General features: G+C 39.7%; 1 protein-coding gene and 3 non-coding genes across 4 annotated transcripts in view; 1 reads left to right on the forward strand and 3 right to left on the reverse strand.

The window, feature by feature from the left end:
• The first annotated feature begins 3,621 nt into the window (after positions 1 to 3,621).
• The window catches only part of m1ap (meiosis 1 associated protein), a 35,690-nt gene continuing 19,324 nt past the window's right edge, over positions 3,622 to 19,987 (forward strand). The window contains exons 1-3 of the mRNA XM_035675726.1: positions 3,622 to 3,885; positions 4,007 to 4,204; positions 8,724 to 8,895. Coding sequence (XP_035531619.1) covers positions 3,622 to 3,885; positions 4,007 to 4,204; positions 8,724 to 8,895 — 634 coding nt within the window. The remainder of the gene's footprint in view (positions 3,886 to 4,006; positions 4,205 to 8,723; positions 8,896 to 19,987) is intronic.
• Positions 4,587 to 4,658, reverse strand: trnaa-ugc. The gene has a single exon. It is a non-coding gene; the product is annotated as a tRNA-Ala (tRNA).
• Positions 14,730 to 14,801, reverse strand: trnaa-cgc. Its single transcript has one exon. It is a non-coding gene; the product is annotated as a tRNA-Ala (tRNA).
• Positions 18,083 to 18,154, reverse strand: trnaa-cgc. Its single transcript has one exon. It is a non-coding gene; the product is annotated as a tRNA-Ala (tRNA).

Here is a 19,987-nt window from a genome sequence, read left to right on the forward strand (position 1 = left end):
TGCAACTTCACCGCTAGATGTCGCCAAATCCTTCACTCTGAACATTAAACTTCAATACAACAGATTATTATCTCTCGTACGTTTTCCACAAAAATAAAAACACTAAGGTAAGATACCTACAAGGTGTGCAGTGATTAATAAATAAACAATAAACAATCTTCGGCTTTATGACTGCTGGTGTGTCCTCGAGCCACTGCGCAGAAGCTGTAGTTAACTCACTGGTAGCTAGTTAGCGTTAGCCTGCGAGCCAGGAAAGAGTTCTTATATAACGTTATATATATAAAGAGTTCAGCTGTTAATGTTTGTTGTTTTGTGTCTACGTAACATTACTGTCTTATATAACGTTATGTATATATATATATAAGTATAAGTATATATAACTGTTCCAGTAGAAGAGGAGAGGAGCTACACCAAGCTAAGGTAACAGCTGAAGTTGTCTTTAATGTAACTTAAATTAGCTTTGCTAAACTCAGATAAAATTATTAAAATAACAGAGCTAACATCTGATGATCTCATCTAAGCTGGCTGTATGTAATGTTTAGCTTTCAGCGGCATAGTTAGTAATATTTCTTGCCACTCACCCTTAACATTACTGTTCTTGTCTTCAAGTCCTCATCCATTTTGCTCTCAGGTTAACTTTTATTTTTAGCTACTCAGCTTGTTTGCATTATTGTAAACACACTGTTATAACATCTTTTCAGCCTTCGCAGACCTTAATGCTACTTAATTGTTGTGTAGTGCATAGTTCATGTATGTGATGCATTTATGCCAGTGAAATAATACAGCTGAACAGACACCAAGCCAATGCAGCTGTGGCAAACAGAAGCTATATTATGTACTGTAGCTGTTGGACTGAATCTCAGTGTAGTTGTTGATGTTTTACACAGACCATGCTCTAAGAGATGATGCAAGATCAAAGGTGCTAGGGTGAATGATGTGTGATCTGGGTGGTGAGGAGCACAGAATTGGGCTCAGAAGAGGAGAACTGAGTCAGAGATAGATGAGAAGGGCCGAAGATCAAACGGCACACACACTTTCACACAATATGGCCTTTATTAACGGTAAAATAGCCCCTTTTTGTGACGATCAGAACAGAGCAGGGTTTCAGGACAGTGGATTTAAGAGCTCGGATGATAAAGAGTGCACAGAGCTCAGCTTTTGATCGGAAGGGATTAGTTCTGTCAATGGCTTTGGCTCTGATAAGAGTAGTGCAAGCCTCCGGGGGTTTTCCATAGGATGTGTTGTTGTTTCTGCCTGTATTTTGAGTATTTTAAGTTTAAATCGGGTCCTGTTGGTGCTTCAGTTTGGTTGTGGGCATCAGCAGGCCAGTATGACTGTTTGTGTGTGTGTGGAAGTTTAAATATTCCATCCGCCGTTACATTAATTCATCACCAAACAGGAATTTGTAAACAGTGTTGTCCTCTGGATGTCTTTAGAAAGGCAGTACCGACCTTGGACAGGGGCTGATGATTAAAGCGTTTCGCATATATATCCAGCTCAGTTCCAGCCGACAGTGTGAAGAAGCTTCCCTGTTGTAAAGTAACTAGAATAAATCTACACAAATAGCTAGTTATGTTTAAGTGTTGATTTAGAGGTCTAAGATATAAAGACATGGGCTGCAAATAATGATTATTTTCATTATTAATCTGTTTTTAAAAAATGGATTTAATTTATTCTGTCGATCATTATTTTTCAGATTGCATACTTTGTCTAAACGTCAATCCAAAACCCTCAATTTACAGTTGATTATAAAATCAGCAAACCCTCCTATTTGAGAAGCAGTGACCAGTGAAGGTTTGGCATTTTTCAAGCAAAAATGCCTCAAACAATTAATGAATTAATGAATGTTTTCGGCTAATTGCTCAACTCAGCAACGCAGCAACTTAAGTGAAATTACAAAAAGCCCCCCAAACCTGCATCATGGAAAATTGTATAGCAATCTGTTGCCTTGTTTCCTCTTTCCTCACGCTCCTGTGGTCCTGTCTGTTCTCGCCCACTGAGGTGTGTAAATGAAATGACTAATTGTACTGATGTGTGTCAGAAGCGGGTGTCATTCATGTTGCTAAATCAGGGGTTTCCCTTCAGTAATAATGACGCGAGTGACCAGACACAAAAAGACAGATTTCACACATACGTACGTTCCATAATGACAGGGTTTCAGATGGTGTGATTGACTGTGTGAAGCGTGAGGGGTTTTCCTCTCTCCATCCCTCTGGCCACACCCTCTATGGCTGACTCATGCTGGTTGACAGCCTCCCAGACCGGCCCTTTGCACCTGGTGATTTTTAGGAAGCTGTAAAAAGGAAAAACAGATGAGCTTTTTTTTCCTGATACATGTGGTTTTTATCAAAGACACGTGTCTATAAAAAGCTCAGTGGTCTTGACTTTCTACCCTTTTTTTTTTCTAAAACGGAATTCAGAACTAAATTTAGTTGTGTTAAACTATATGAATATTATTAACTAGTGCTGGAACAAATACTTGATTAATCAATTGACAAAAAATGAACAGCCAACAATTAGACAGTTGAATAATTGTTTTGTTGAAATTTTTCATGTAAAAATGTTGAACATTTGCTGGTTACAGCTTCTCAGAGGTGATGAGCTTTTCTCTTTTATGTCATTTTGTATTAAATATCTTTGGATTTTGGACTCTTGGCCAGATAAAAAAAGCAATTTGAAGATATCACCCTGGGCTCTAAGAAAATGAAATCATTTTATTGTTATCCAACATTAAAAACACCGAATGTTTAATCAATCAATAATAATAATTAACATTGATACAATATTTTTTCTAGCTACGGTGCTCTGTATATGTTCCATTTCATCCATCTTGTTTTACTTTCTGCTGCTGTAATAACCTGATTTCCCCACAGGAATCATTTGAGTTTCTGTTTGTGTTATCGTCTAATCCTTGTGACACTCTGTTTTAGCAGACTTTTAACACCACTACTGCCAGTTTATCAATGCAGCGAGTCATCATCATTCATTCACCACAAAGCAAAGTCCTTCTGTGCACAACGAACTCTGACCATTTAAGGGGGAATTTGCACCCGGGGATGGCAAAATATGATTACCCATGCCCTACAGCATAGTTCAACGAGAACTTTCTTGCCAACAAATGGATTCTCAAACTCTTATTTTCAGCCATGAAATAGTTGCCTTTCAGCCATTATTGCACAAAACCGAACTTTGTAGTCACTTTTTCACATTAGCCTCCCCAGGAGTCAGGAAATGCCCCTCAGTCATTTGAAAACCGAACCATTTATAACCTACATTCATATATAATTTTCATGTTCATCATAGCCCATCTATTCATGTTCTATTTACAGTGGTGCATAATGCTCATGATTATGGCTGCAGCTAATGTACTTTAATGTTGTTGACTGCATGAGCTCGTTATAATTACAGGGCAGTGGTTTGATATTATGTCTATGTATTCTGCTCATTTTGTTAATTACTGGTTTTCCTCCTCTTGGTCTGCTAGATTTGTTGTAAACATGAGAACAGTTTAGTTGCTGCCTTTTTACATTAAAAACTACGATGTAACAGGTAAGTTCAAATGCAGAATTCTTCATCCTTGGGATGTTACCTTAAAAGCTTTTTTGTGTTTGTTGCTTTTAGATGTCCACGGATAACAGAAAGAAGCCAGCAAGTTCCTCCAACTCTGGGAACTTGGTTTACTGGTCCTCCTCATTTCCACGGCAACCAGCCAGAGTCCTGATCGTGGAGGCGCTGCCACCCTGGTGGTCAGAGACCTGTACGGTGCTTTGTGATGCTCTGGATAACTTCTTGTCCCTGGCCTGTAGTCTGGACGGACCCTGTAGGATACCACTACTCAGTATATACGCCATCAGCAGGCAGCAGGAATGTCTACTGCCGTTTGTGGTAAGATTGGTGAAGGTGAAGTGTTTCTAAGAATTATGTATACGTCTTTTTTTTTTTGTTCTTCCACTCCCACCACTCTTCCTTTTGTTGCTTTTTCTTCTCTGTTTCTCTCAATTTTTAGCAGGTTCGTGGTAACCTGGCCAGGCTGCATTCCTGTGTCGAGGAGCTGAGGTCTATTCCAGGTGAAGGTTGTATCAGAGGAGTGACCAGAGGAGGTGAGCTGCTGCGACAGGCAGTGCTGGACAGTCTGCAGCAGTTTAAACAGTACATCAGACACACCAGTACTGGCAACCAGGCTGGCAACAACACAGCTGTGGAGGTGAGCAAAGATAGGCCTGCTATATAAATAATGTCAAAAAAAAGTTAGTTAGCAGCTTTTACTGTACACTGAGGTGAAGTTTGCTTTAGCAGAAGAAGTGCATTAATACTTAATGAAGGCAACGCGACTCATGTTACAACTCACAAGAAATGTTTACATAAACCAACAAAAAGACTGAACTACAGACTTGTCAATCATCACGATGGGCTTTTAAAAACACAGGCATCTCTAGTTGACTCTGGCTGCAAAAGTTAGCCTGTCACAGGCAAAGATAATGCTCCAAAATGCATTTTTGGAGGCTTTCCAACTGTTTTACAACATCTAATGTCACAAAGTTTCACTTAATGTGGTCATTTGTTTAAGTAACAGTGGCCATAAGAAATGGAGATGCTGGGGATTGAACCCAGGACCTCATACATGCAAAGCATGCGCTCTACCACTGAGCTACATCCCCACACTTCCCTCTGTCAACATCTGCCAAGGAAACGAGAACGTTACCCCGGGTTACTGTGCTGCAGCCTGGTTAGGAACCTCGTGGTTCTGTCGCATAGTGTTATCAACCTTGACTGTCTTTCCAGTTCAGCTGCACCACCATTTCGATGTTCTAATTTCAGATTAACTAAGAGAATAATTGAATTATTCAAGTGATTCAATCAGGTAAACTCATAAAGTCAATCCCTTTTCTGAACTGGGCAAAAATAAATAGATCAATCCCAAAAATAATAAATACGATGATCCTGCTCTCCATTCGTTCAATTAGGTGTTAGCTTCCTTAGAGTAGTCTTCAATATGTTTTATGGTGACAGAGCAGCGTATATGTATAGCCGATTACTAGTGCTTTAACAAAAATCCCTTCTGATGATCAGTGAGCTGTATAGTGTCCACCACAGGCCCAGTGGAGATGCTGGGATTTGAACCAGGACCTCAATACAAGTGCGACATGGCGCTCTACCACTGCAGCTACGATCCCTCCATGTGTTGTTATCTGGTACACCCTCAGAACAAACCTTGCAGAGCGTGAATACTTCTTTTGTTACATCTGCTTAAAGCCAACAGCATGATTAGTCGCTGCTGAATTCTCAGCTGGTTAAATCTCCTGTTCTGTCCCTTTCCCTACTCTCCATGACACAGTGTATAGTGTTTTTCTTAAAGCTGTTTTTAGTGTAAGCAGGGATTCAGCGTGCATTTACAACATAAGGGGCGCGTTTGTTAAGGGTACCTACTGGACGGAACAATGAAAATGGTCCAGAAAGCCGAGCTCTGGAAATAACAACAAGTTCTTATTTGAAAAAAGCTTTAAATTTATCTGCTCTATCAAAGAATCACCAACAGTAGTCAACACTGCTCATTTGCCACTGACTTGTTGGCTAAGGCATGGTGGCTTCAAGGAAGCTACGGGTTTGAACCCAGGTGCGTTTTTTGGTAAATATTTCCATACAAAGTGAACAACCTTTACACTACATGAAACCAGCCAAATCCCTCCATGCTTTCTCATCCTATTTCAGTTGGAAAACAACAAAACTGTTAACTCATAAGCCAAAATAATCTGGTAAAAGCCTGTTCCTGCTGAACAATCTCAGCTGTGATACTGTGATTAACGACGTTCCCAAAACTACAATTTTCGATCTCTTATTTATATATTTTTTTTGAGCAACGCATTAAATTCCGTGCTTTGGATCATGGAATGAAATACATTCAAACAAGGGCAAACAAGTAATTCCCTGGCTGCTGGCATATAAAAAGTACAATGCAGATACAATTGGAAATTATACGCTGTTTATTCAATTGGACTATACTTGACATTAAAATGAGCGTCAGGCAGGCCCTGACAAGAACTAAACTAACACACAGTTTTGGGCTCATGATTTGAGCTGGCTTTATGACCATTGTTGTTCCCCTACTCGTACACTGAAGTGCTTGTGAGCGGTTATCCATATTTAACCGCAGGTTAAGTGGTCACCCTCTTCATCATCAAGTGACCAGTGTACACATTGTATCCCACAAGAAATGGCAGACTGCTGGGGCATTGAACCCAGGGACCGTCCATAACATGCATGAAGCATGCGCTCTACCACTGAGCTACATCCCCTTGTTTTCTCAGCTAGTGGCAAATAAATGACAACTCAATCTACCTGAACTGGATCATACGATACATACAGTAATCAGTAACAATAGAGTAACCACTTTAACACTTTTGTACAACTTTATTGTATATGAAGTCATTTCTGCTAAATATTAGGTTGTTTCTGTGTCTCCAGATCCATAATGAACGAGTATCTCTTCAACTGCAGACCAGCTCAGACTGAATAGACCCCTTTGATATTCAAGCTTTGTACTCAATGCTAATGTAGGGAAGAGGCTCCACTTATATCTGTTAAATGAGCTCTCCTCAGGTCCAATTTAGTGTATTTAGCAGCTGCAAAAACATTGAATTGGGAATCTAATTTGCATTTTTAAAAGCTTAAAAATGTCTTTGTTAACAGCCCATTTTAGTTGCAGAGAACTCTTCACATCTTATATCAGACAGGCTACTTAAAACCAACTCATGTACATTTCAAATGCAGCAAATGGGCTCTATTCATCTGCTGCTGAGCCATCTGTCTAGGAAGAGTGACATCAGTAAATCTTCAGCTTTCAGTGTCCTCCTGCTAGAATATCCAATCAGCTAACACATTTCAGTGCCAAATCCTTCAAGTGCACATTTGAACCAATGTTTGAGTTCCCACTTCTGTAAAGTCTCTGTTAAAATTGTTTTAAGGCAAATCATATATCGAATTTGTTTCACTTATTATGATTCAAGTGGATGGACTCATCAAGATCATAGCTATCACTTGGATGCAGCACATTTAATAGAAGTGTGCATTTAATTCCTATTTATGTCATTCAAAGCCAGCTTTGGGCTAATATTCAGACCATGTTCCAGGCTCAAAAGTTGAGACACAAATGCAACATTTTAGACGTCAGCAAATGTTGGGGGGATGGGAATATAAGCTGACATTGCTGAAAGAATTCAAATGTTAGATTCAAATGTTGAACATATGGGGAGCCAATTGATAACTGAGCCAGTCACTGTCCTTCTTGTTAAATTTGAACATCATGTCCTCTGGGTACAAGGCTCTGGGTTGTTGACGAGGATTTCTCAAATCCAACCAGCTTTATTAGGAAGCTCTGGGCAGATGATTACACTAAGACCCACTGTTTCCGACAGCAGCAGATATGAATAGCACTATTAGGAGACGGAGAGACATTAAGCAGAGACATGGCCCTGTGTATGTGTGTCTGTGTGTGTGTATGTATGTATGTGTGTGTGTGTTGCTAAACCACTTATACAATATATGTTTTCATTCACATACATGTTTCTCGCAGTCGTGTGTGTGTGTTGATGTGTGTGTGCGTGTGTATGTTGATGTGTGTCAGGCTTCAGCAGCAGATTCTACTTTTGGCCAAACAGGAGGAAGCAGAGCGCCGAATAATCCCATTATAATCTTCATTTACTGCTACTGTTAATGTGATTCAGTAGGGTGCTCAACATCAGCCTCCCATTAGTTTATCTGTGTCCCCCCATTAGGCATGTAAATGCCACAGAAAACTAATTTCATCTCTTTCCATCGTCAGAGAGAGTGACTGCTTATTATAAGATGTTGTCTTTTGCGTAAATCTACCACAGAAATCTTCATTATCAAAAAAAATAATGGATTAGTGAAACACATTTTACAGTGCATTTACCAGCAGTTTTGTTCATTTATGGTGCCATGACATGTGAGATAGTGATAGCTGAGCTACAGGAAACATTAAAATTATCGATCGTAAGGCAGTAAGTGGAGAGTTGTGTCATTATAACATGGTAACCTTTCTGTTGAGTTTACTTCACTGGGACTAGGAACTAGAACAGTTCTGACATCATGTGTTTAATTTAGTAACAGTAATTTACGATATGTCATGTCCCTAAAGTACAACAGAAACACAACAGTCACACACAAAGAATGCTTTGCTGTGGTGATGTTGTGGCCTATTCTTCTGTAGAAATGACAACTTGAAACACAAACTTGATCTTTCATAAAGCCAGCTGTAACAATTCAGAAGTGAGACCCTGGGAAAGAGTTGTGGGGTGGAACAACTATGTGACCTAATAATTAAAAAACAGTGACAACTGGACACAGTTTTGGACAGTCTGTCCTCAAAGACATTCATGATGTTGCACTAGTTTTCACACAAGAAAAGACTTTCTCACCTACACAACTGACCAATCACTGCCTGAATAATGTGAATGTCAGATTGCTGCTTTCACAAAGTTACAGAAATTGTCATACACAACCTTTCAGAAGTATTTCAGAAGTTGTTCAAACGTGATAAACACTTCATCGGAAGCATACCAAGGCCTTTGCGTGTGCCTACTGGGCCCAAGTTTTCACTTAGGATGTGACTGTAAAATATTTCTCATTTGAACTGATGTCCTTTGAGTCTGTTTTGTTCTAGGTTTTCTAAGGTATTTTTCCATTTCCTCTTGCCATATTCACAGGTTACTGTGGTGACCAGCCAGTCAGGGCGGGCCATTGTTCGCAAGTTGGAGACTGGGCTCAGAGATGCTGACCTGGTGTCTCTGAAGAGGCTCTTGGTGGTTCAGATCTATTGTGCAGCAGACTGGGGCCAGGACAACCCCTCACCTGAAGCCACGCAAGCTGAGACTGAGGGTAGGAAACAAAACAGTACATGCAGACACAAAAATATACACCAATACACTGTTAATACAGATACTGTCCATGCAGGGTTGGAAAGCGAACACTCTCACACTGCTCATACATGTAACTGCATTTAACCAAACATTAACATTAACACACACACACACAGTAAAACAACTCGAAGGAGGTCTGCTATCTATGCATTGAACCCACTTTACTTCCCCCTCACCTGCCACATACTTTTCCCCTGCGCTTTCTTAATCTTCCTCAGTCGAGTTGTGTGGCATTGACCCATTTATTACGCTGCATTTTTTTTGTATGTTTGTCACATATCTACAGTCAACGCTGGAGACACATGTCACAATTTATAGAACTTGGCTACAATCCAAACATTTGCCTGTCCTCTCAGAGAGACTCATTTCATAATGATATGTCATTCTTTGTAATTACATGAAAATTCAAGTGGTGTGGTCTTGAGTAAGTAGAGAGTGCAGTGAGGATTGGATAGCAATGAAGGGGAGGAAAAGGGGAGTCAGAAAGAAATAGAAAGTGAGAAAAAACACATACAGGGAGGAGGGAGGGGAGAAAAAATGAGGGCGAGTGTAAGAGACAAGGGTGTGGTAAACACAGTGAAGTCTTTTTTGTAAAAATATTTATGCAGCATCTGAAATATTTATTCCGTGATGATAAATCTTGATCCGTATCAGCGGAGGAAATAACTGAACTGACTGCAACTTTGTTTTCTCTGAAGTGTCTGAGATGTTGGAAACATGACACTAATGATGTTGTGAGTTTTAACTCACCTGACACAGTTATGTCAGTTATGTAATCCCACCTTTTTTGTTGTTATCATCCCCTTTTCTGTTATTTTTACATAAGTGAAATGTTATGGATATGCCCTAGTTCTCATCATTAAACCTAGTTCCCCTTGGAGTGAGTCGTGGTTTGGAGTGGCCTTTTAAAAACAGAGCTACTTGTCGTTGTAAAACTAGTGCCATACTTCATAGTTTTATTATTGACAAGCAAGCTGGGATGTAAATCTTGTTGTTTTTTTTAAATTAAAGCAGATAACATAGATAAAGAATGGCCACAGGGGTGTGGAGGGCCTACTTGTGTTGTAAAAAGCAGATGGTATTCAGTTTATGTCTTTTTACCATCTTATAGTGTCCTGTTTAAGCCAGAGATTCCCAACCTGGAGGACCTTAAGGTGCCCCAAGAAGAATCTTAGGGGTCACCAGATAATTACAGGAATAACAGTGATATTAATATATGTGGGTGCAGGCACAGTCAGAAGAAAGATCGAGCTTGTTGTTTGTGGGTGTGTGTTTGTGTTTAGTGAAAAAGTGTCTAGAATAAAATTTCCAGGACTCACTACATACATGCAGTACAAATTCCTTTGTATTGTATTCATCGATTAATATGAGTGATGCTTATTCCTGTCTCTCTCCAGTGTGTAATAAAAAAAGCAATGCCATTAAACAAAGAAATGTTTGGAATGGAGCCTCAGAGACATGGTTATGTAGTTACCACAGTTTGATGATAGTGAGGCCGACACTCTTTTAGCTGCTGTGATGCCACCGAGACTAGATCACTGCGTTCCTCCACAGTGTTTACAGCACTGAGAAACATAACAGTCACTTGAGCTCTTTGATACTACGGCTACACCCTCTTAATTATGTCAACACCAGTGGTGCTACTAGACCACTGATCCCACATGAAGCTGTTTTATTAGAAATGGTTATTTCCACAGTGGAGAAAACTGTTTCGATTGTTGCTACCATAGCATCGGCATACACAGTGTGATTGGTTATTGGCCTAGAGCGCAGATCTTTCCTTCTGTGTTAGTTTCTCAAAAATGAGAATGTTTTTTGTGCCTACTGTGTACCAAGATTGTCACTTTGAATATGCATCTTCCTCCTGTGTTTTTAGTTTTTTCTCATGAAGACAAAATGTTTTAGAGAGTATTTAATTACTATTATTTTTATATTTAGCAGCATTATACAGTAGATGACTTATTTTTCTTATTCTTCTTTAATTTGCTGCCTCACCCATTAGCCTAGTAATACATACAGTATAACATGTGTTGTCTGAGAAAGGTGACCAAACAACCAGGCCGAACATACCACCTCACAGTCTTTTGTGTGAAAAACAGTATCCTGAATGTACTCTCGAAATTTCCGTCTTACTCTCACTAAAACCACAAACATTTTGGATGAAGTTCTGCAAGAGTCAGCCAACATAGAAAAGGGAATGGGGTCAGCACTGAATCCCAGAGCTACATCAACATCAGAGTTCATCTGGCTGAAAACTGAAGCTGGCTTAAATCAAAGATAAGGAGTTTAACTGTCTAGCCAGTTCTACTCAGACTGACTGGATTCTCCCAATGATCTTTAAATTGTGTTTTAAATTGTTTAGGCACTGCTGCCTACTGTAACACCTTAGTGAAAGTTCAACAGGATGTGTGCTGCTCAAATACATGCCGTTAGGATGTACCCCACAAGTGTAGATGCAGAGCTGCTCAGAAATGACAGTACAGAGGGAGATACTTCAGTTTGAGTTAGCATTTTTATTTATGAGTACATTTTCCATTTTCTTTGTCATTTATCAATTTTATTATCATTTACATTACACTGTGGGACTTCAACTCGAGCTGCACCGCTATACACACGAGATGGCTCACTCATAATCACCAACCAAGCGCACCCTTCCAATCTGGTGATCTATTTAAGCTGCAAATATTTCCCAGCTCTCTCTCTGCTCTGTCAATGCCGCTGCTGCCTTGCATCAGTATTGCTACCTGTCATTCTGTAATTCCCACCACCACCCCAGCATCCACCCGTAGGCTCCGACTAGGGGGGTTTAAGGTATGTGCTCATCACTCCCCAATATATCTCCAAGTAAACATATGTGCAGAGAGTGACGAGGTCGGAGCCTGGACGCCAAAAGCTAACTATATTATACTGCTGTAATGAACATTTCAAATGTGAGATGTCTGACTGACCTTTGCTAATCAGCCATGGCATGGAAGGAGCTTTGTGAGTGGCTCATTGACCCACTGTCAATGTATTGTTATTCTTTCAATTTGTAAAGCACTTTTCAATGTAGGTTTTGAAAATGGATCTGTAAGTAATAAAACCAAACCCAATATGTAAAATTTAGGAAGCAATGTTTATTCAGGGAATACTCTGGAATCTGGGTGCGTTGTGGAATCTTAATCATGTCCGTGTGTGTAAGATACTGGGTGGGAATGGTCTGTGAGAGGAAGAGATCGCAGCAAATATGTCTCATTTACCACCAGACTATTTATTTTAGCTGTGTGTGTGTGTGTGTGTGTGTGTCACTCAGTCCATGGAGTGCAGTATACTGTATTATAGGAAGTGGGTGGAGTATCCATTTTTGTACTGAAGTGAGACTTATGGCAAAAGCCATAACTAATCTAATGTTTTCACTCTCTCTTCGTCTCTCTTCATTGTCACTGCCTTATCTAGTGGCAAGAAACGGGGTCACAATTCTTGTCAAGAATAAAGAAGGGTTATTACATAACTGGGTGGGTGTGTGTAAGGCAAGTTAAAACAAATAAGAACGAACGCACACGCAGTATAGTGCAGCTGCATGATAGAAACAGCAGTAAGGTGATGCAAATGTTGCGTTTTTCAAAAAGCTGACAGTACAAACTGTATGTGTGTGACTGACAGCTGCAGCATGTTTTACAGTGAATGGAAACTGTGAAACTGACAACTGTGAGGTCTGCTGTGTGTGTTCATACTCTTGTACTATTATCTTTGAGAGGACATCAAAGTGTGGACATTTTGGTTGGTCTGGACTTTTGCAAAGGCTTGATTGGAGGATAAAGGTTAGAACTAGGTTAAAGTTAGGGTAAAGGTCAAGGTTAAGTATGTAGATGTGATGGTTTAGGTCAGGGGCTTTAAGTCAATAGGGGTCATCACAAGAATAAAAGTGCAAACGTGTGTGTGAGTGTCTAAAGGCCAACGCCTCGATAAGCATCCTGTTTTTGTTGAAACTCAACCAGTGTATCCTTGAATCCCCGGCCTGTTGTATAATTGTACAGTTGAGCACTAGGGAGCAGATAGAGAAATGGGTCACAGAGTGAGGGGAGCGGAGAGAGACAGAGACAGGAAGATTATAGTACCAGTGGTTTTGGTTTTCTTCCTCACAGTTGAACAGTCAATTTGTTGACTGAAACACATTCAACAAGTAGTCCCACACTGCATGCAGCAGTTCCTTAGGGATAGTCAGTAACAAAAACTATTCATTTCAATTGTTTAGGTTCATAGGAGAAAAATGTGTTTGCATTGTTTTTCCACTCTCTTGCAGATGTTTTGTGATGACAAAGTTTTAAGTGTGATACATTATAGTTAAACACTGATGATATGATATTAGTAAGCTTACTGACCATATTAAATATCAGCAATTAATGAAACTATGCTTTATTCAAACATGAACTATTACTATTTCTCAATAGTAGCACTTATTTTAGTAGCATCCCAGTAGCCTTGTGGTTAAGACATGTACCACGTACAGTAACTGGCACCGTTTGACTCCTGGCCAAGGAAACTTTGTTGCATATCACACCTCTTCCTCTGTTCTTGCATTTCATGTTCTATATTTTAAAAATGGAATAGCATCTATTCTTTTTTGGGGGGCATTTTACTTCAGAGTAGAGAGAGACATACAAAAGGCAGGGGAGGAAGAGGGGTTAATATGCAGCAGGCTGGACTTGAACCTGGGCTGCCGCAGTAAAGACTCATTGACACATCCTTGACACATCGTACATACTCTGCCTGGTGAGCTACAGGGGCACGCAATTAGTGCCTATTGTTAAGAATCACCTCACTAATTTTTTTCCAAATATGATTAGTTTATTTAACTCAATATTATATTCAAATTCCCTTTTTTTTTGTTGCCAAAACTGGTAGTTGTGACTGCTTTTTCCCACAGGGGTAGACACATGCTGTGTCATAGAACCCAAACAAATAATAACTGTTGCAGACAAAACACAAGGTCAATAAATGCTTGCTTTTTTCATGGGGCATTCCCCGGGGTTGTGGCTCCCTTGAGTCTTCCTTTTATTATTTCCTATGATGACATTGGGGCCAGTTTGGTAAAAGTAGAGGAAATTATGTAGTTTAAAAATAACGCTTGCTGGCCACAAGGGGATGCTAGGATGATCGGTCAAAACAAGGTTGTTACTGATCGTCTCAGGGGGGTGTACATATATTTCACACTGTATTTAGTCTCTGTTGACCCCCTCATCGGGTTCTGCTGATGCAGTTAGTTAAATGTAATCACCTCACAGCTGCTGACTTTGTCATTTCCAAGAATTCTCAGACCTCAATGACAAGAGGATTATGTTGGAGCAAAGGAGGAGAGAGAAAGATACAGACAGAAATACAAAGAAATGCTGATAAAGGGTAGAATTCAAAAATAAAGTGAGGATAGAGAAGGTCTGATAGGAACAGGGACAGACAGGTGTTGATAATAGTATCAGTAGGTGGGCAGATGCCCTCTGGCCCATTGCCTGTTTGAAGCCAAGGAGAATGTTTGACAACACCTGAGGCAGACTGTAGAGCTGGCATTCACCCAAATGTTTCTATAGTTGCCAGACCTACTGCGTGACTGTTGTGTGATCGAGTCTCTCCAGGAAAGGTACCACCTAAACAAGTCAACAGTAACAATCAGGGATAAACCACTGAAAGCCCTCTGATGTTAATGAGCCCAATGTGGGGCAGGTTTTGTTAACAAGCAGTGTTTAATGTGTCTTTAGAAAACAAAGACATTCCTCAGCCAAGACAGGTTCAGGGAACAATCCAGACTTTAAGTGTAAATGGAGATGCTGGGGATTGAACCCAGGACCTCATACATGCGAAGCAGGCGCTCTACCACTGAGCTACATCCCCTACTCTGTGTGTCTTTGTGCACATTATACAGGTTTTAGACAGCAGATGCATGTATCACATAGGTCTAGGGCATGTTCAAAGTATATTTTAATTTCACACCTCTGTTTCTGTCCAGCTCAATCTCCCCTCCCTCCCTTGCTCACACATTTCTGTTTCTTTCTCCTTTCAAGAAGTCAGTTAAGAGACATTTAAAAGTCAATTATCCTCCAATTAATTTTGCCTTCCTAATACATTGAGTGAGTCACGTCGTGCCAAAAAGTAACCATTGTGTTAGAGTAGCAGTTCTGTATGTTTGCTTTCAGGGAAACAAACAAATGCATTGTATTGCCTTAATGAACGGTGAATGTGCATGTCTCTGATATATTTCTCTCCCAGCTAAGAGTTAAACAGTTAGCTTTTACTGCTGCGTGACTTAAAACTATGTGACACAGTTCAGAGCATGGAGATGTGCTAGCGGCAAGTATGGAGCCGATGGATGACTTGGGTCCACCGTGTATTCTGCATGCCAAAGGAAGTACCTGCCAGATGTAGCAGTTTAATACTTTCCTCCTCCCAGACAAGAGAAATATAAACTCTTGTCCAGCTTTCCCAGTCCTTCTGTCTGCTGCTGCTGTGTGTGAATGTATGTATATGATGTGAATACGTTACAAAGAGACGGAGCACGTATCTCTGTCTTTGTCCGTGTGTACATTTGTTGCACATAGACAGTTCCCATTCAATCTTCATTTCCAAGTCATTATTTACAGTCTTGTTATACTTGGTGCTTCTTGATTTGGAAACATGCAAACACACACCAGACAAAACTTATATTTACTCTTGAGAGAGAATCATGAGTTCATCCGTTTTGGGACTAAGACGTGTTATTTATGCAAAAAAATCATCGTGAGTGCTAGAGGACACCCACTGTGACAGACAGTCTTCCACAAATAGAGACACACCCCTGCGCACAAACACTGTCTACAGAGCAGCTACAGATAGATTACTACTGTCTGACTGTCTCCCATGAACACCTGGATCTTTCTCCCCTGTGCTGCAGCTCTCTCTCTCGCTCTCTTTCTCCCAGAGCTTGATTAAATCCAAACAAAATGAAAAGATAGAGAGTAAGCTGGATGAGAATTTCATCGCAGAGGTTTCCCAAAGTCTGATGTCATAAATCTACTTTACTCCATGTCACCCTCTTTTCTTTTTGCGGTGAAAATAAATTAACTTGGTCCCCTATAAAAAAAGTTAGATGTCATATATCAAAGTATTAAAGACATAGCTGTAATGTGAGAGTTTGGGCCTGGCACCAACTTATTTGTTAAAGGATAAGAATACTAATTGAGTGCGTATCTCGAGTTTATAGTTATGAATAAATCAGTTTTTAAGGATTTGAAATTGTTCACAGTGTTCTTTTTCAAACCACTTGTTTTAAAAAATAATGAACATGTAAGCAAGGTGGAAGGAACCTATCTGGCCTCAGAAAAGGTGCTGTGGCTCTCTGCATCTTTGTTAGGACAGCCAACACACGTTTCCAAGTTGAAAAAAATTGCGCTATTTTAGAATTGATACGACACGGGCGTAGGACCCGGCATTTGCTGAGGTCACCTAATTACACCACAAAGTAGCAGGTCGCACCGTATGTTCATCAGCTGTTTTTTAGAACAATAACCAATAAAAAGGCAGTATTAGATGTTTCTGTTTCTTATAAAAGGAGAGAGAACCAGAGGGTCTTATTTGGAAGATAAATAACTTTAATTTTAGATTTGTGTATTTGTAGTGGCACAAAAGCTGATGTGTTATCTTTAAAAACACTGTAATCCTCATTGATTTTGACTTATGGAGTGAATGTTATCACTGTTCCATAAACCATTTCCACTATGAAGAGATAACAAATCCATTTTAGATAAGCTGCAGTGTAAGAAGACATGACATGTCTCTATTTCTGTCTGTCTACATATGTTTATTTATGTTAACTGTGTTGGTAGTTTAGTTTTCATTGCTGTGTTTGTGGCATGTTGTGTGTCTTTTCTAGTGTGCAGATAGTTGATTAATCCACCGTCTATTTATCTCAGTTTCATAACAGTTCATTTAATTGTAATTTGTAAAATTCTTTATGTATTCTATTTAGCCCAATAGTAGTGCAGTTTGTATATAATACATTATTATACTTAAATAGTGTCTGCATGCACAGTAAAGACAAAATCCCATATCTAAAGAGTAACGAGGGACTGTAGCAATCTTTGTGTAAAAAATGAGTTTGCACTGAGTCACCTCTGACGCAGAAACAGGCCGTTGCTGCATGAATGTAGCTTTGTTGTAAACAGCAGATCTCTGAGTCTATAAATGGTGTGAATGTCAGTCAATCACAGTAGGAGTTCGCTTATAAATAATTTCACTCCGAAGTTGTTCCACCATCAGAAATAGACATTTCCACCGAGACACTTTCTCTTTCTGAAAAAAACTCATCTCCATACCTGACAAACCAACTGTAGTTTTGTTGACTAGTGCGTTTTTTTCATGAAAAAAAAAAGTATCCTGTTATGATACTGGGCTGGCGTAGGCTCGATAAACCACTCATGCTTCATGTCACATTGCTTTTGAACTGTAATAAAATGTGACACCATTCCTCCACAGAGAATGTCATAATTTGGTATTTTATTAATGATAGTGGTAACTGTACAGGCAGTACACACACTGAGAGAAAAAAGCCTGAGCCAGAATATTTTCACATCTAACTGGGCTGAATTAAGGGTTTATTTCAACTAATTTGATGACAGGGAGTACAGTAACATGGAGGTTCACAGAGGCTTCAACCAAGACTCTGACTCCAGGAAAGATGAGGACACAACAGGGACAGGCTGGGAAGAGGTAGAGGAGAGAGAGGGAGGTCATTTATCAGAGAGGCAGCGACAGCGTGTAGAGCCAGAATATTTTCACATGTAACTCAGTTTTGGACACCAGAGTTAGTGATTGTTGGAACAGTGGAAAGATTAATAAGTTTGGTGAGTTTTATTTTGGTCCTGTTTTAAGATTTCTTAAGAAGACAATTAACTCGTCGGTTCTTTTCAGTGATAGAGAGAAACTTGAATTTAGAAGGTGTGCAGTTGTATTTTTCTGTTTAATGAGGAAGATAAGTGTTTTTATTGAATCTATGAGAGCTTGTTGCACATACCGAACTTGTTTATGTCAGCTGTTACTACTGGGGCATTGAATCTCTGTAACATTCCCTTTTAAATGCTTGTATTTCCTGGCTGCAAGTTATAGTTATATCATATTTTTAACCAAATGACCAGAAGAAGTGGAGATGCTGGGGATCGAACCCAGGACCTCATACATGCGAAGCATGCGCTCTACCACTGAGCTACATCCCCTCCATTTAGTCCTCCTGTGTATCAAGTAGTTGGGGCTGTCTCTGAAACTAATTTAGATGTTTGTTTTTGGGGAATTTTCTGAAACAATCAAACAGCCATACACACAGGCCAGAGGTGGCCTGTTTTGTGTTCACTGCCCAACCACACAGGTCACATATGCTTTTAGAGAAGACAGAGGGGTGTGAACAACAATAGAGATGCGTTCACAGTTCCTTCAACTTCAAACCACATTTTAATTGAACCCTCACAGTTGGAGTTTTCCACAGAGGATATGGCTACCTGTGTTTCCTGTAAAAGCTATATTTTATTTCCTGCAGCCTGTTCATTGATCTATTTGATCTATTGTAGCAATAACTCCTGCCTTTGTTGCCTTCCTCACCATGTTAAATAGCTTCTCACCTTCAAACGTAGCTGCTCTAAATCAGCATGTATGACTCAGTGTTGTTGATGTGGTGGACTGCACATCGTCTGACCTTAGTCTAAATGAACGTTTTCATCTTTACATACCTGTTGCCCTCACCAAAAACAGGCTGTGTATGTTTTCAGTGGCTATACATTCATTCTGTGTACCACTGTGTGTATTTGTTTATTTTCATTGGTACGTAGTATTTCAATCTGTATGCAAATGAGTGTCATTGTGTATTTGTGTGTTTTCAACCCTTTTCTCTCGTGTGAGAATTTGCCTCATAATAAGGTGCAGTATTATGATAATCCATGTGACGCACGCTTCTCAAAACGCTGTGAATCCCTTTCAGACGGCTGCCAAAATCTGTTTCCTCATCACCTTATTTTGACAAATATTCATTCAAACAGTTTTAGTCCTTTTTCACATCACTTCCCAGCTTTGTCAAAGCATTTATTTCATTCAAATACCTAGTTTGCAAATGCTTCTCAAAGTGACAACACAGTCTTTCAATCCACACATATTTAGTCCCAAAATCCAGGTTTCAAGTGACAGCCGTTATTGAAACAACATCCAGAGAACTTTTTTTTTATTTTATTTTTTAGATTGCTCGTGGAGGTTGTTTATTATCCCGTCATTGATATCCTGTCCTCCATCCATCCACCCATATGTCTCACATCAATAACCTTTTTTATTGCTTCTCTAGTTTAGCTCTGAGCTTTGAGGTAAACATAATTTTTTCCAAACACAAACACAAGCACACCCAGACTCCTCAGACGGTGTGCTTCTCCAAGAGGTTCACAGCTTTGTGACAGTCAGCATGGGAATAAGCTGAACGCAGGACCCCTTACATGTTACCACTGAATCACATCACCACATCTTATTGTGCATCTTTAACAAAAAATTGTTTTTTCCTCAGCCAATAAATGCAAAAGCTGACACAGCACACACATGCAAATATATTGGCAATCACCGGTTGGTGGCCGGTTGGAAAATTTTAACATGTCATTAACAATGTCCAACCCGAAAAGCTATTCAAGCTTACAAGCTTGTTAACTGTCAGCTCGTTAGTTTAGGTTGGTTGCTAATGGGTCAATAAGTTCACACGGTTTATTCAAAATACTTTTATTCGTACCAACAACTCCTCTCTCACAACTGTATGAAAACTATTATACACTTTTGTGGAAAAGTTTTTATTCTAACAGAGGTTTATTAAGAGTGGGTCAAACAACCTAGCTCAATCTCAACTCTCCGGTTCCTCATAGGTCAGCACTGTCAAGACAGTTTGCTAGTGGTCAACAGCAGAAATGATGAATTCATTTTTACCCTTTTAAATCTGCAAGTTGTTGTCTTCAGTAGGAGCATGTGCCCCTTCCCGAGTGTATTACGTTTTTAACTAAATGACCAGAAGAAGTGGAGATGCTGGGGAT

Source organism: Morone saxatilis, unplaced genomic scaffold (genome assembly GCF_004916995.1).
Source record: "Morone saxatilis isolate NCDOM2014 unplaced genomic scaffold, NCSU_SB_2.0 Contig4, whole genome shotgun sequence".
Taxonomy (NCBI): Eukaryota; Metazoa; Chordata; class Actinopteri; family Moronidae; genus Morone; species Morone saxatilis.